Source organism: Macrobrachium rosenbergii, chromosome 17 (genome assembly GCF_040412425.1).
Source record: "Macrobrachium rosenbergii isolate ZJJX-2024 chromosome 17, ASM4041242v1, whole genome shotgun sequence".
NCBI classification, from domain to species: domain Eukaryota; kingdom Metazoa; phylum Arthropoda; class Malacostraca; order Decapoda; family Palaemonidae; genus Macrobrachium; species Macrobrachium rosenbergii.
Genome location: NC_089757.1, coordinates 20,385,655 through 20,403,264, shown reverse-complemented (window position 1 = coordinate 20,403,264; position 17,610 = coordinate 20,385,655). Strand labels below are relative to the sequence as shown.

Below are 17,610 nucleotides of genomic sequence, written 5' to 3'. Positions count from 1 at the left end.
CATCTGGGGCCTTGGGAGTGGCGTCTCACCAAAACTGCTAAAAGAAAAACCTTTTCTTCAATTTTTATTTTCTATTCTTATCGTAAGTCAGGGACTGCAGTTGTTCAGATGAAGGTATCGAGCTGTAAGGAAATGAATAATTTTACAGCCTTCGCGAAGAGGTTATGTCTTTTGCTCAGGTTTGTTTCTTTGTCAGTTTGATACCAGGATTACGTAAAGGTATTTGTGTGGAATGTTGCGAAAGGAGGGCATTGGTATTGACAGCCAGCGACAAAATTTTGGGGAAGAGGAATGTAGCTTTCGTAGAGAAGAGATATTTCGGAGGGAGATTGCGCAGTTCGGCGAAGGCTCGCAGTCTCTGAAGAACGCTGTTTTGTTCTCGTTCTGTGTTACTTAAGGACTTGCAATTGAGTCTTTGTTCAGTTCCTTTTCTTTGTGGAGGAAAAAAACCAATGGTTCGGTCGACCCAGTACCCGAAAAAAAACTGAGAGAAGGAAGGTTCGGGGAAAAATAGCAGTGGGCCATAATCTCTCAGAAAGACATAAAGCTTCTCCATAAAGGACGGGTGATTATAAAAGTTTGAGAAAATGGAATCGAGAACAGAATTCCAGAATTACAGAGACTGGGGTAAAGAAACAGTAACAAATGTGCGATTAATTTTTTTTATTAATTTATACCTTGTATGGTTTATTTATAGGTCTTGCTTTATCTGTTAGGCTGCTGTTTAAATCATAAGTTTTTATGTAACGTCAACGTAAACGTTGTTTATAATTGAAACGAGTCTCGTCAATACACACGCACTCATATTGTATATATATATATATTATATATGTATGTATGTATATATTTGTATATAAATATATATAGTGTGTATATATATATAAATATATATTAGTGTATATATATATATATATATATATATATATATATACACATATATATATATTATGTATGTGTGTGTATGTATTTGTATATATAGACATACATGTACATACATACATACATATATACTGTGCATGCCTGACAGCTTTTGTAGGTTTTAATCTCTCTCTCTCGCACATTTAGAATACGCGTAACGCCTGATTGGGTGGGGCCAGGGAAACTATAAGAGGGATGCTTCCCACTTTTCCAGGAATTTTCGATACCACAAACCCTCTTTGGAAAAGTAACCCTCGCATTTGCGTGGATGTTTTGTCTCTGTAGGCTACATTTTACAAGACCGTTGCTTTATGCAGCTCTCTCTCTCTCTCTCTCTCTCTCTCTCTCTCTCTCTCTCTCTCTCTCTCTCTCTCTCTCTCTCTCTCTCTCTCTCTCCCCAGAGCGACTTCTTACCAAGAGGCGAAAGCAATGCAATTATACAGACACATGGCCGCATTATGGCTGCCAAAGTAACAATTTCCCGCGCGAGTATACTGCCGCTGAAAAACACGACAGTTCCATTATGGACTGATGTTTTATTTTTCCTGATACAGCGGTGGGTTTTGTCACAGATATCGGGGAAGCGGGAAAATGTTTGCGATCGTTTCGGAGTCAAAAATGCGACATTGCATGACCTTCACGATTTCATTTTTGTATAGTGCTTTGATTATTTATAAGTAACTGTTCCCTGATTTTTAAGATTACGAGTTATAGATTCAGCGATATAATATTCTATTAATTGCAAGGTATGTATACCTCAATATTGTTGGGTTTTGATATTTATCATTTTCATTTTACTTAAAGCTTTTTTTTTATTTAATTGCAAGAAACATAAGATGATATGGAAACATTAATGGATAGTCTTTTTGAACAACTAATTAAATATTGCACAGTACTTTCTTGAGGAAATTCACAAATATTTATTTTCGTAATTTTTGTTTTATTTTTATCGTATAATCTTCTACATCAATTTATGTGTAAATACAGCTACCCTGTTAGTTCTTAACTCGATTCCTGACTACTTTTAGGGTACGCTTTGCACTGAAAGCTATGAATCCGAAAGTTAATAAGGATAATTAACAAGAGGTCACTGCGTAGGGTTGTTAGATTTACACAGGCCTGTTGAAAATGACGAGTAGAACCCACCCGCTTTCGTCTTCAAGTGCAAGTTTTGGAATCTGTGTCTAATGTCTCTTGAGGGAGAAAAATCTGGTCGGGTTGAAATTTTCAATAAAGAAATCCTCCGACGGTTTCCGATTTTTGTTCTTTCATCGTCAGTTGTCGTTGCTGACTAATCTCTGTCTTATAATAAGAAATACCGATTTTGCTAGCATATTCTTTAGTTTGAAGAAAAATAAGGAAACCTGCTGGTCACTTTTTACCAGACATGTATTTAATTGTAACGACAAAGTTAGATCCTTTCTTGAGAATATGCGTGAAGTATGAAATTATTAAATAATTTCTCTCTCTCTCTCTCTCTTTCTCTCTCTCTCTCTCTCTCTCTCTCTCTCTCTCTCTCTCTCTCTCTCTCTCTCTCTCTCTCTCTCTGCAGAAAAATGGATTACGGAGCACTTTCACAAGGATTATTTTTGATGGTGTCCGTGTTGCAGGAAATTCTAGAACGTTAAGAGTCGGTTTTTAGAGAATTCTCTCTCTCTCTCTCTCTCTCTCTCTCTCTCTCTCTCTCTCTCTCTCTCTCTCTCTCTCTCTCTCTCTCTCTCTTCTGGTAGGAGATGGTGTAATTGTATGTCTGAATTACCATTTCTTTGGAATATTTTTCGGAAATTCTCTTATTTTAAAGCAGTAAGAATAAACAAGAAAATATCTTTAAACTAATGGTTGATGACGCAAATCTCTCTCTCTCTCTCTCTCTCTCTCTCTCTCTCTCTCTATATATATATATATATATATATATATATATATATATATTATATATATATACATATATGTGTGTAATACACACACGCACACATATACATATACACATATATATATATATATATATATATATATATATATATATATATATATATATATATAGAAGAAGAGAGAGAGAGAAAGAAGAGAAGAGAGAGAAGAGAGAAGAGAGAGAAGAAAGATTGACGTCCATCAACCACATATATATGTATATATATACATATATATACAGATATGTATATATATGTATATACTGTATATGTATATATATACATATATATTTGGTTGATGGACGTAAATCTCTCTCTCTCTCTCTCTCTCTCTCTCTCTCTCTCTCTCTCTCTCTCTCTCTCTCTCTCTCTCTATATATATATATATATATATATATATATATATATATATATATATTTATATATATGGTTGTATGTTTGCATGGGGGGTTGTGTGGGTTAGTGGGTTGGGTGTTAAGCTCTTCATTGGCCAACAATTGGGTTCGCATTTGGAAGGTCTGTGATTCTACTGTGGCTGCTCCACGAGCTTCAGCTTACAGTAGAGTCAAAGAAAGGCCGTGAAACTTGCAACCTCCTCTCGAAAGGACTACTGAAAACTAGAAGGCTTAACACCTTCAGGTGCGACCCCTTGAAGAGAACAAGAAGTCGTATGGTGTTTGTGCTGCAAATGAGTGGTAAGGCATTGATCTCTCATATGCTAAGGTCCGTGGTTAAGCCCTTGCTTACCACCCACCTCGGCCCACCGGTGAATAGGCATTAGCGTTAACTGGCAGTGAAGATAAGGTTACCAGCTAGCATCCTCATTTGCAAAGTCTGGGTGAGAACTAGAAGTCTCAACTGTGAATGTGCCTTCCTCTCTCAAGAGGAAAAAGCATATGGTGATTATATATATATATATATATATATATATATATATATATATATATATATATATATATATTCTAATGATGTGACTTGGTAATGTATATGTTTTCTGTAATTTTGTTGTATTTGTCATGCGTTATGATCGTTGAAATATCACATCTCAGATCTTAAAAGGGTTAGTTTGCCTGCATGATTTTAGAGATAAGATACATTTTGCTGTTAGGGTCATGTTTACACAGCTGGTAGACTCTTGTGTACTCAGGTGTTAGCCAGGGGTTTCCCAGTCGTGAAAGGAAGTCCCCAATCCATTTAGCTGTCATGAAAAGAGAGATGAGGTGACAGGTCTAGATAATATTTGTTGACCAAGGCGAGGGTAAAACCCCCTTTTGCGAAGGTTTGTTTCCCAATTCACTTAAACTGTCATTAAATGAGATCTGGGATGACAGGCTTAGAAAGCACTGGTTGGCCCAAAAGCCTGTTGTTTGAACAAGTGTGCAGGCAGGAAATCCCTGTCTTTAAAAGAGATGTGTGCTGACAGGCTAAATAGCCCTCTTTGACCCAGAGTGTGTCAGGTTCCCAAAATGTCTCAGGGCAACATAGATTTTTTGTAAAGCAGAATCTGGGAGGCTTTCATTGTTGCAAGAGACCTTTCTTCAAAAGAGAGTAAAATTTATATAATATATTTTTGTGTGGTCACTAGTAATAATATTCCCTTTGAGTAAAAAAGCCACAATAATATAATTGATAAATTGTATGTTTTAAGACACAAAAACTGAAGAGGACCGTTGCGCAAACGGTTGAAAGCTCCCTCGTTTTTATCCCCTTTTTTGTATATTTTTGTGTCTTAAAATATACAGTTTATCAATGATATTATTGTGGCTTTTTTACTCATTATTTTCGATCACAATATAGTGATGCTCCACAGTTAATATTCCCTTTTTGAGATCTGATCATAGGAAAAGTGTATTAGAAGTGTAACAGGTGCCTCATAGAAAGCGTGTTTTTGTGAATTTTACAAAGGTTCTCACAAACTTGTGTAAGGTAAAGTGGATTTTTATTTATTATTACCATGGTATAATAAGATATATTAGGGAGAGTTTGCCTTAATGAAATTATTGTTGATAAATCTTTTGTGCATTTTTTGTGTTCTTGTTTTGTGCATTTTTTGTGTTCTTGTTTTGTGCATTTTTTGTGTGTTCTTGTTTTTGCAATTTATTAGTTTTGCCCAATTTTTGTGTTGGTGATTTAACATTTATTTGCTTTGCATTTTATATATTTTTGATACTTTAACATTGCATACTTGATTTGATTTTCATCTGTTAAGATTTTCTTTTGAAATCGTGAGTAATTCTTAATAATTTAAATTTTGCTTAGTTAACGCAATTACTCGATAAATTAAAGTTTTGTGAATTAATCTTGTTTAAGAATTAATTAAATATTGTGTCGTTTTTAAGTAATGGTAAATTTTTTAGCTTGTGTAATCTGATTATAAACTTTGAAGTTAATAATAAATTTTTGTATGTAAAGTTCTTAAACACAGTGTCATTTGTTGACCACCAGTGAATAGGGTTATTTGTGTGTGCATAAGGCAAAGTGATAAACATGTTTTGTTCCCTTTAGTTTTGCTGAAGTGAATTAAGACCAGGGAAACAATTATATTTGTTTGATGGAGTGATGCCCTTTTTCTCTAGTATGTATCTTGTTTACCCGTTACTACCTCACACATATCTTGATAAACTTAGTTTGATTTTTCAAGTGATAAGTAAGTTTTAAGGGATCACTGTCACCTTTAGAGTGCTCAGTCATAATTTTATTGTTATGAGAGTTCAGGTATCTGGCTGAAGTGAGGCAAATTTTTGGATTTTGTGACTAGTTGTGTAATAACCAGGTACTTGGTACACCGGACAATATATATATATATATATATATATATATATATATATATATATATGTATATATATATATATATATATATATATATATATATATATATATATATATATATATATATATATATATATATATATATATATATATATATATATATATATGTATGTATATGTATATATATACACATGTTAATGTGTGTGATTTGTACATCTGTATGTTTATATATGCATAATTACGCATATGTACCTGTATGTTTGTTACATGCACCGTGAAAGTTTTTATATTCACAAACTTCAAGCTACAAATGTCGTTTAATATCCAGTTCACCATACCTCGGGAATAACATACACCGCAGGGAAATTATAACTGATAAGCGATTAGTCATTGCGGAGATTCCCAACCAGTCGCGAGTTCGAATCTCCCTGGTGAAGAGATTCCCAACTACTAAAAAGGGATTCAGAGCCGATGAAACACGGTTTTTCAGCAACACCTTTATCAAAGCATCGGATAAAGGTGAAAGATTTGTATTTTTATAACCCTACCTAATTATTGCAAGTGTTATTTACTACCTAAGTTCAATAGTTCTGGTACTTACCAGATAAAAGTGGGTTTCATGCCAGAGCCATCAAAATCGCAATAATGACGTTAACCTATGACGTCATAAGGCTCCACCCACAGTGAAGAGAAGTTTACATATGGGAAAAACGTCTCTTCACTGTGGCTACATGCACACTAATTGATATTAGCACCCAAGACCAAGAGAAAGGGAAGGTTTGCTCACTTTCCCCCAAATATCCCATGTAGGTGGAGCTTTGTCTACTTCCTTATGCATCAGCTGAATTGCCGCAATGAGCATGTACCTCGAAGATATGTCATCGCCCTGCATAGTTACTCCAGGCAGGAGGCAACGACATCCAATTGGGTAGACCTTGTCTCTCTTGGCCTTTTTAATACCCATACAAGGCTTCAGCGATATCAATGATGGCGAGCAGGATTTGTCATCGTCCCCTTGATAGCATTATCATTCTCAATAATTTTATTATTATTATTATTATTATTATTATTATTATTATTATTATTATTATTATTATTATTTTGTGGAGGTTTCATTGCAACTTCCACAGCAGTTGATAGGACTAAGTTGTTATATTTTCTTGATATTCGTATTGTTTCTACTTTACAAATAATTCAGTGCAAGTAGTTCATCCACATAATGAGTCTATAGCTCATTTGTTAGATCTACATCTATTCAGGGCGGGAATACAAAAGACAATCCATTTTGTTTATCTCCTATAGCCTTCTGTTTGCAGCATGTCAGGAGCGGTCACTAGAAGTAGAATTTAAATGAAAGCAATGATGCCTCATTTCCCTCAATTGTTAGAGTTGTAAAGTCAACGCCATTGTTTTATTTCAGTTAATGTAACCCATTGTTATTTTTCTTGGTTTTTATTTATATCATATAACACCCTAAACAGCGCTTGTATACTTGCTGCAAATAAAAGGTACTGGTAGGAGTCAAGATTTTTGAGGGCAAGCTCAAGCTATTATTTACCTGCTTCAATATCAATCAAATGTAACACGATTTATATTGATATGCATGAAAGGAAAATATATTGAAATCAGTTTGAATGAGAACATATTGTTATAATCACTGTGTTTTAATAGATATGTTTTAAAGGTACAAATAAAACATCTAACACTATACATAATTAATTTACAAAATGTCTTCGTCGTCGTCACTCTCGAGGAGGAGTCATCATCCACGTTTTCATCGTCGCTAGCGAGATCAATAATGACTGGTCCCACGCTCTCATGGATAATGTCCGATTTCAAGTACTCTTCCTCAAAATGACGTGTTGTCTAACAGCTCCTGCCCGCACTTTTTGGGGCGGCTGGATTACCCACCATAGAAATAATTACCTATTCACACTAGAGTAAATCTTGCCACAGGTCTTCTCGCTTCAATACAAAGTGGTAAGCCGTAGCACAAATGCAGTCTTGCAACCACGAGGACAATTCCATATCCTGCTGGCCATTATCAAGATTTGTCGAAGCCTAAATTCTTTAAGCATTTAAGCATATCCATTCACCGCCTACCTGGTGGATGGGCGGAAACCTTGTCTGTGATTTTCTCGGTCCCGGCATCAGTGACTTCATTTTACTCTATAAATATCAAAACTATCGAACTTAGGCTCTAAATAATACTTGCAAAAATTAGGTAGGGTTATAAAATATACACTTGCCAACTTTCAGCTTTATCCGATGCTTTGATAAAAAGTTGTTGCTGAAAAACCGTGCTTCATCGGTTCTGAATCCCTCAACTCCCGTTCTCCCTGATGGCGAATCGCTTATCAGTTATAGTTCCCTTTCGATGTGTGTTATTCACGAGGTAAAGTGAACTGGATATTAAACGAAATTTGTATTTTAATTGACATGAATACTTACATGTATGCTCACACTCAACCCGTGCTCTCTCCCCAAACCTTTCCAACAACGCCTTACATACCCCGTTGGCAACCTCCTTCCTCGTCCCGTACCTTATGCGTGCCAAACTTTTGACAGAACAGAAGTAGAAGAATTAGTTCTAGAATTATTAAGCTCTGTGAACTTGGGGTTTCCCCTTTAGTAATTGATTTTAGTGTTAAGATTCCATTCGTCATTCGGACCCCGCCATAGGAGGAGCAGTGATGCGTGATGTTTCCAAAAATTTCCCTTTTATCAGTTTGTTAAAGATTTATTCAAAGGATGGATGCCTCCGAAAGGATGACTTCAAGTACTTTTTTTTATTGTCTTTTTAAGTGTCGATTTTACCTTCCTACTACTGAACTGATCTCGGGATACTTTCTAATGTTTAATTTTTTTTCCTTTCTTTTGCCTTATCGGGTTTTCTAAGCTGATTCTGTCTCTTTGATAAATTCATTCTTGCTCCGGAAGTGAAAGATCAGTCAAGGAATACCACACAACCATTATTTATCGTTTCCGTGTTTCTGGCGTAATAAATGATACGAGGGATTTGCTCTTGATAAACAGCAATGGTTGTTTTATTGGTTTGTTCATAATGAAGGGTAAATCTTATTTATTGTTTTACTGTTGAGAATTAGCAATTGCGTTATTAGCAATAAAATTCACGTATCGATTAGTTTATTGTTAGAGATAATAATTCTGTTATTTTACTGTTCTATAAACGTTAAACTGTATTCATTGGTTTATTATTAGTATATGGTATACAAGTCTTTTGTATTTTGATAATAAATTGTTAGGGTTCAATTTTTTTTATTCAGAGGCATTGGGATGTATTTTAAGAAAATGTGTGAGGAATTTATTGGCTGACGTCTAGATAAATAGGTAAGAAATATATATTGGTTGATTAATAATAGACAACGATACCACCGTCCTTCTTTATTTCCCTCGGCGACTGAATGGTCAGCAAATGAATATTACATCAGTAGACCCGAGGCTTGATTCACGACCTTGCTCCGCGGGGAATTCTCCTTTTGAGTGGACTCTGCGTTGGTTGTCTGTATGGAGCTTAGTTAGAATTCCACATGGAACTAGGTTAGAATTCCATATGGAGCAAAGTTAGAATTTCATAAGAAAAGGTTAGAATTCTATATGGAACTAGGTTAGATAACCATGTTGAGTAAAGTTAAACTCCATAAGAACAAGGTTAGAGTTCTACATGGAACAAGGTTAAAATTCCATATGGAGCTAGGTTAGAATTCCATATGGAACTAGGTTAGCATTCCAAATGGAGAGAGGTTAAAAATCCATATGGAGTAAGGTTAGAATTCAAGATAGAGCTAGATTAGAATTCTAAATGGAACGAGGTTAAAATTCCACAAGGAACTAGGTTAGAATTCCATATGGAGCTAGGTTAAAATTCCACATGGGGCTAGGTTAAAATTCCATATGGAGCTAGGTTTGAATTCCACTTGGAACAAGGTTAGAATTCTACTTGGAACTAGGTTAGAGCTCCTCATAGAGCTATGTTTGAATTCCACTTGGAGCAAGATCAGAATTCCACTTGGAACTAGGTTAGAGTTCCTCTTGGAGTTAGGTTAGAATTCCATAAGAACAAAGTTAGGATTCCATTATGAATGAGTATCTTGCTGTTGCCTAACCCTCTGATTTTTCTACGAAAATGCATTTGTATTGCCTTTTCAATTGGCAAGAACGGTGGAAAGGGCACAGTCAGTTCATCATATGAAAGATTGCTTACGTTTTCATTGAGAACATCAGTCTTTCCCTTTTGGGAATCTCAGCTCGGCGGCAGCTGTAAAACAAAAATAGAAAAAAGGTAAAAACTTAAACAGCTGATAAAAAATGTTTCCCCAGGCAATGAAAACGTTGAAAAAATGTGTTTGAAAGCAGGCATTTCGATGAATTCTGACACTAACTGCTTGGGAAATTAACCACCCAAATTTGCGCAACAAGAATTCAGCTTGTGGCCCCCCCAAAAAAAAAGCCTAAAAAAAATGGAAAGCATGAAATAGAGGCTTTGCATTCATCGTTCAGCATCGAAAGTGAGAGAGTCGGCAATTTACCAGATAATTAGCTCCCAGATACAAAGAATGCCATTGGAATAAGGGAAAAATGAAAGCCATGAGGAGGATTACGCTTATCCATCTTTTTTATTTTTTTCGTTTTTTCCAGGCACCTCTGGGCAATTCAGAGAATGGTATTAGATTCCTCAAAGTTAGGAAGTTAATTAAGAACTTCTAATTACAATGTCACTGCCATAATGACAACAATAAAAGAATTCAAACTATTATCTCCTTCCTAAATTCAGCAGATTAAAAAGTTGAGTTTAGCCTTGGGGGGTTGTCTGGGAGGGAGGGGAGTCCCTAGACGAGGAGGGATATGAGGAAGTGGGGAGAGAGAGAGAGAGAGTGGGGGAGGGAGGGTGAGGTGGCCAGAGAGTCGGAGAGCGAAGGGAGAGGGCAAAGAGAATCCCCAGAGGCTACACAATTTATTGACACCACTTGCCTCCCGCTTCACTTCCAACTTATAATGAGAACCAACAGCCCCATCCACCTCCCACTCACTCCCCTTTCCCCTCTCCCTCCAATCCCTGGCCCATATTCGTCGCATCCTAACTTTTTCGAGGGCCTCCCCTACTCCCATCTTCATCCTACAACCCTACATCCTACTCCCACGTTCGCTCGCTGGTCAGTACAGCACGTGCAGCTTCTTTCGTATTTTATTAATTTTATTATCGCCGGCGCAACAGGGAATACCTGTCTGTGTTGCTTTCCTTTTCCGCAAATACGGGATTTATTGCCAGGAACGTTACTCAGTACAACCCTACTTTGTTTAGACATTTAAAAAAAAAATTATATCGACTGGATAGGCAAACATAGAAATAATTTTCAAAATTCATATTGATTGGATAGGTAATCTTAGAACAAATTTTTAAAAATTCATATTGATTGGATAGGTAATCTTAGAACAAATTTTTAAAAATTCATATTGATTGGATAGGTAATCTTAGAACAAATTTTTAAAAATTCATATTGATTGGATAGGTAATCTTAGAACAAATTTTAAAAAATTCATATTGATTGGATAGATAATCGTAGCGTTCTGTTATATGTTAGGCAGCCCTTAGAAATTTGCATTTGTGTAGACTACCATGGGGGCTTGACGTCGATGACCATAGAGATAGCACCGCCAGTTTGCAAATATCGATCGATCAGTCTCCGTCCTGGCTCGGTCTGGGGTCGTGCCATTTGTGTATAAACGTAAATGTCACGAAGGAAATATTTGACTAAATCAAAATTAGCAGCCATGAATAACATGGCGTCGATGACCATGGTAGCTGTGACGGCATTTTGTAATATCAGATTCAGTCACTGGAACCACCAGTAACAGACGATCCAGAGGCAACTGTTTCTGTTTTTTTTTTTTTTTTTACCGTTTTTCATGTTAAATCCGTCATATGATCAGCAGCAAAACAGAAAAACTATGTTGGCTCTAGTAGAAAGGTGAAAGTCTTAAGGTTGCTTCATATTGCCAACTTATGAATGGCAGTGCAAGTCTTGATATGGCCAGCAACTCTGTAATTCTTTTGCTTCGATGATTTTTTTGTGTGATAACGGTATTGTGACAAATCTGCGTACTGGCCTCTATAATACTTTTTTATAGTTCGGCTGTCTTTAATGTTGTAACGCCATTGCACATTTGAAAAATCTCTCTCTCTCTCTCTCTCTCTCTCTCTCTCTCTCTCTCTCTCTCTCTCTCTCTCTCTCTCCATAACCTATATTAATGTAACACATGTAAATTTGAAATCTTTCTTTCCGTCTCTCTCTTGGCAATACCTCATATCAGATTTTGTCGCAGACATGAGTCTGGACAAGAAGAAAGCTGGGAGGTTTTTGGGGAGAGAGGGTGTAGGGGAGAAGGTAGAGGGTGGGGGAGGGGTTAAGGGAGGGTTTGTTAGCAATTGGACCTCCCTGAGCTGGTTGCCCCTCATCCCTCTGTCAGCGGCGATGGGAGATCAATCGCTAATCCCATGTTGCATGCAATGCTTCATTCGAATTCCATTAAGTTGCTGGGCACAAACAACAACACTCAATTTGGCACTCTGCTGCAAAAGTAGGTGATTCGATATATTTTCTTGTTATGCCTTTTTTTTCCCAACTGGCTGTCCGGTACTGTTGCAACAAAACGCTGGAATTTTGGTTGCTCCAATTCTCGTTCTTTTGCCTCATCTTTTTTTTCTTCTCGATGGTAGTGTATGTTGTTGCATCGTGTTTGTAAGTTTATGAAATGATAATTAAAGCAATGATAATAATAATTGGGGTATTATTGGTATTGTTTTTATCAATGTTGTTGTTTTTGTTGTTTTTACAATAATAATAATAATAATAATAATAATAATAATAATAATAATAATAGTTAGTTTTATTGATGTTTTTATTATTGTTGTTTTGCAGTAACAATAATGATAATAATGATAATTACAATATTATTATTAGTATTGTTGTTGTTGTTGTTCGTAATGTGCATACATTGCTGTATAACAAAACAGCCAAAAACAGGCATGATTTTGTCTCTAACTACTGTGTCTTTCACTGTGAGTAGATGTGTTACACAAACACACACACACACACACACACACACAACACACACACACACACACACACACATATGCATATCGAACTTGTGAAGAGGCCAAAGGAAGGCAAATTAAAAAATAATAGTACCAAAAGATCTTTTAATCATTATTTATTTTTTGCCCTTTCACTATAAAATTACGGAAACTGTAGTCAAGGTACAGTGGAAAAAGTAAGACAGTTCACTGCATAGCCCACTGTAAAGACTGAAATATTTGAATACCATATGAATAAAAGAAATAAAATATACTGAAAATTGGTAAAAGCCGTTAAACCAAACTTGGAGATGACAGTGTGATGTGAATTGTATCGCCAGTAAGTTAAGTAGGTTGGAATACTGTACAAAATTTAGGTCAATGGCCAAGCACTGGGACCTGATATCAGTTGCTTTAGAAAAATCAGACTACTGGAGATTGATATACTGTACTGTACAGTATATGATGACAAGGAATTAATCAAAGAAAGCACTCAGTGATATCTGACAAATTTACTTCAGTCAGGGAATGAAAATTGGCACCAAGACACAAATCAGGTAGCTGTTGTACAAAATGATTGGGGAAATGTTTAGTAATTAATGTTGGAAAGCTTTTGAATTTCTTCCGTGTCCAGATTTTCAAGCTTTTTGGATGGAATGATACCATGTGTTAGTGTGAGTCTGATTTTGTCCACTTTCACGCAGAAAAGAAATCTGTTTCAAATTTCTTTCGAAGTGAGCACGTATTTGCAGGCATTTTCTCCTACTTTTCACATCCACGTGTGAGAGCTTTTCTTTTCATGAGTTCTTGGAAAATCATGAATGAATCAGTCGATTGTCTTATTTTACTGGGCGTGAGAAATGTAAGCCTATGCTGGGCATTAACTACCATCTGTAGAAGGATAAGAAAATGGGAAACGGTGCTCTTTTGTTAACATATCATAATAGCATAGTGTCCATCAATCATTAATGACGTTTTCAGTCAGTTACATACATATAATTTACCACGTCCGATATACAGACACCTTTGTTATTATTTTTACACTGCCTCAAATTTTTGGTCTATCCAAACTTCTTTCATTCCTAATTCCTAATTAGTGTTATCAGTAAAATATGAAAAACTACGGAGAGTTTGTTATGAAATATTGAGATTTTCTCAGAATTAATGTTTTTATTCCAGAACACTAGAAGAACATGGTTCGCAAGAACATAATTCATCATTTATTCCTTCTGAGTCTAGTAGTTTCAAGTCATCAAAATGTTTATGAAGAATTAGCCAAACCTCTCCATGGAGAGTGGTCTGAATGGAGTCCCATGTCTTGTAGTGTTACATGTGGCGGAGGTGTTGCAGTACAGAAAAGAAATTGCACTGAACCTTTACCTTCTAGGTTTGGAAGGCATTGTGTAGGGCCAGCCAACAAGACCATCAAGTGCAATACTCAACCTTGTGGAGAGTTATCTTACATCCAGAGTAAGTCCATTTTGAAGAGCATACGAGAAGGCTTTTTCAAAAGGAAACTGGAAACCGAGTTTGGCGAGCCCCTTATTGTAAACTGTGAAGGCATGATGTCATTCGAGTCACATGAAAAAAAGTGGCTGAAACATTTTCCATTTAAAGAGAAGTTTATGATTTTTGATCGCAATAACTCCCACGTTGCTTTCTATATCAGTATGAAGACATTCAACTCAATAGGCAAGGCTTTAGATGGCTTTGGATTGATCTCAGCTCCATATTTTTACAACTACGTCAGTGGAGTCAAAGTGCTGAAAAATGGCTCGTTGTGGATATCGGCGGAACTAATCGACCATGGTGGAATGTGGATGTGTGCCGTCAATCCCGCCGCCCGCGACAAATCTCACGTTATATCTGCTACTTCAGTACTTGTCAAACCCAACTGGGTAGGAGAAGGAGTCATTCACGAAGTGGCAGGTCGAGTAGTGGCTTTGTCTTGCAATGCCCAACCTCTCCTTGTGCTCTTCAGCACAATCGGCAATTTTAGCATGGAGTGGTACCATAATGGCAAGTTGCATAAAATCCTGCAGACTGAATATCTCATCTTGTATAATCTTTCCTCGTCAGACTCTGGCGTTTGGTCGTGCATAGTAAAGGAGAACTTAACTCAGATCACAGCGTATTACCACCTTGTTGTGCACGAGAGTGAGATACTCAGATTTTTTTCCTTCGCTAAGCTGTCGCTTGATAAGTTCTTTTTGTCTCCGACATTGTTTGACGTCTTGTACCTTGTTGGTACTATCACAGCAGTTGTAGCGCGTATCATTTATTTGTATTTAGTAAGATAGCAAGTGGGTAATTAACTTTGCTTGGATTCGTGGGATAACACTTCTTATTTTTTCAGAGTCTTCAGTCAGTCCTGTGCTTTTAATTGTTCTGTTTGTGTTGTGGTGTTAATTTTTTTGTATTTTTTTATGTTTTCATAGACTAATGGGGCTCTGCTTTTTCATTCAGGTGATTGAAAATGAGCATTTAATTTTCTTGTTTTCATGCTTAATGTCTGAAACTTATTTTAGTGGTTGTGATACAGGAAAAAATTATTAATGTGTTTTTGTGACACAGATTGTGACGAAGGAAACATTTATGAGTTGCGCAGTTCGCGTTTTTCAGATTATCATAGACAAAATGGAGTTGTGTGTTTGTGATCAGATTGAAAAATGAGAATTTAATTTACTTGTCTTTTCATGCAAAATGTATCTGGAATTTATCCCCGTGTCGTTTAAAGGAAATTGATCTTAGTTGATATTGCAATCTATTGTTGCAAACTTACAATATTGCAATACTGATTTAATGTTGAGTAATTCATTTATGTTTTGATCTTGGCAAGAAATTGCAGTGTTAACAGTCCTTTAAAGTTCAGAGATGCTTTAACTCTTTTGCTTATGGTACTTCAACATAGTATTCGTTACTTTAGCGATCAAATTTGCTTATATTTTTATTATGCTTATTTTCCATTAAGTTCTTCAGCCGACCTGTCAGTTGTTAATTACAATACTCAGTTATTTCAGTGACTAATAAAGGAAAAATTTTTTAGTTGGTGTGATTTTTTTTTCCTGAAAGACAGCCAACACGTTCTTCAACATATAATGGACAAATAATTCACACTGCTTCTGTAATATCAAATAAATAAGGAAAACACTTTAAATTTATTAGGAGCGAATTGAGCTGAATTAATATCAATCAAGCATCAGGCCTTGAAGACCATATGGTGCTATGTTATGCCTCTGTTTTAAGCAAAATTACTTGAAATTTCCTCTAGAGAAAGGAGTAGGTAGTGGCCACGTGGCCGCCTTATCAGTACGATCATTTAATGATAAAATTGAATTATAACTATAATTTTCACTTATTTTAATATAGTTTTATAAGCTAGAAATGATAGCTGTTATCCGAAATGTATATGTACATTCAGCAATAAATTATTTAAAACATAATCGACCTGCTATACCTGAATTTAATGGTTAAATTTCTCAGACATTTTATAATATGCAGCGATGATAATTCTATTGATAATTGGTTACTCCTGTAATTAGCGTGGTGGTATAATCTAGGATGCCATGCATTTAATCGGTCTCCTGCAGTGATGAGGAAATTCGTCAATTATGCTGATGACAGATACAGTATGGTCAGAATTATTGGTTAGTAGGTTATATCAGATGAAGAATATTTATTTGTCGAAGGAAGCGGATTACACGTTCTATGGAGACGTGTTCTGTTTCGGTGAGAACACAAACGGGGAAATAGGGCTTTAGAGCCTTAATCTGGTAACTAAGGAAAATCAGTACTCTCAGAGTGTTTGCAAATGAAGAATAGCAATTTATTCTTGGTTCTTGCAACAGATCGGCTCCAGGTTGGGAAAACATCATCTTTAAAACGATCAGACGTCTAGCAACTTGAGCAGAAAGTGGCTTCCTTAAATTCTGTAACCAACTATGAACTAAATAAAGCACCAAATTATCTGCATCAGTATCTTTGATAGGTGACTATGTAATGTTAAACTCAAGACTAACATAGTAAATTGAAGCAAATAATGTAATCACCCCAACCCAGTGTGGATCACAGGAAAAATAGATAAACACATCGAGTTTTCTGTATGAGCCGCGGCCCATGAAGCTTTCAGCCCCGACCCGGTGGTGGCCTGTCATAGCGTTGCTAGACGCACCATTATGGCCAACTTTAACATTAAATAAAATAAAAACTACAGAGGCTACAGGGCTGCGATTTGGTATGTTTGATGGTTTGAGGGTGGATGATCAACGTACCAGTTTGCTGACCTCGAGCCTCAGTAGTTTTTAAGATCTGAGGGCGGACAGAAAAAGTGCAGACGGACATACAACGTCATCTCAATAGTTGTCTTTTACAGAAAACTAAAAGCATATTGGAATACACGGAAACAAACTTCATAGAAAATCCTGCATGACAGTGGTATCCGAGGTCACGTCCATAGTTCATAAAATATTTCCTTGCTGTAAAACTTTCCAGGTAGAAATAGCCGGCGCAAATTCAGACACTTAAAAGTTAAAAACCGGTATATCTCGCAAGGAAGTGTTTTAGTAGCATATTCCTACAGGGAATTAACCAACATTACAAATCCGTTACCAATTGAAATTAGAAACAGTTTATATATAGATGACTTTGGTATATGTATCACACCACCTTAAACCTACGATATGCTCAGTGTGTTCTCAAGATTGTTTTTTATAAATGTATCATTAAATATGTATAAATGAAATGTGTTGAAACTGCACATGTGGGTTTTGAAGGCAATGAAGTAACCAAAGCTTAGGTATATAGGGCTGTAGTAATCTGTCTTGTCTAATATTTTTTTTAATGGTAAATCATGTCGATAAAATTTTAATTTTGCTATCTTTAGTTGTTTTTCCTTATTTTTCTTTCTTGGGATGTAGTCCT

The 17,610-nt window shown here is 36.0% G+C and overlaps 1 protein-coding gene across 3 annotated transcripts in view; it reads left to right on the top strand.

Annotated features, from left to right (window-relative positions):
- The window catches only part of LOC136847768 (uncharacterized), a 340,583-nt gene that overhangs the window by 15,807 nt on the left and 307,166 nt on the right, over window positions 1-17,610 (top strand). Inside the window, exon 2 of one of the 3 annotated variants that reach the window (XM_067119650.1) lies at window positions 13,870-15,735. The exons of the other annotated variants lie outside the window; for them this stretch is intronic. Within the exon in view, the coding sequence (XP_066975751.1) occupies window positions 13,884-14,990 (1,107 nt within the window). The 5' untranslated portion in view covers window positions 13,870-13,883 and the 3' untranslated portion in view covers window positions 14,991-15,735. Of the gene's footprint in view, window positions 1-13,869; window positions 15,736-17,610 lie in introns of those variants that run through there. 3 annotated transcript variants of the gene reach the window in all.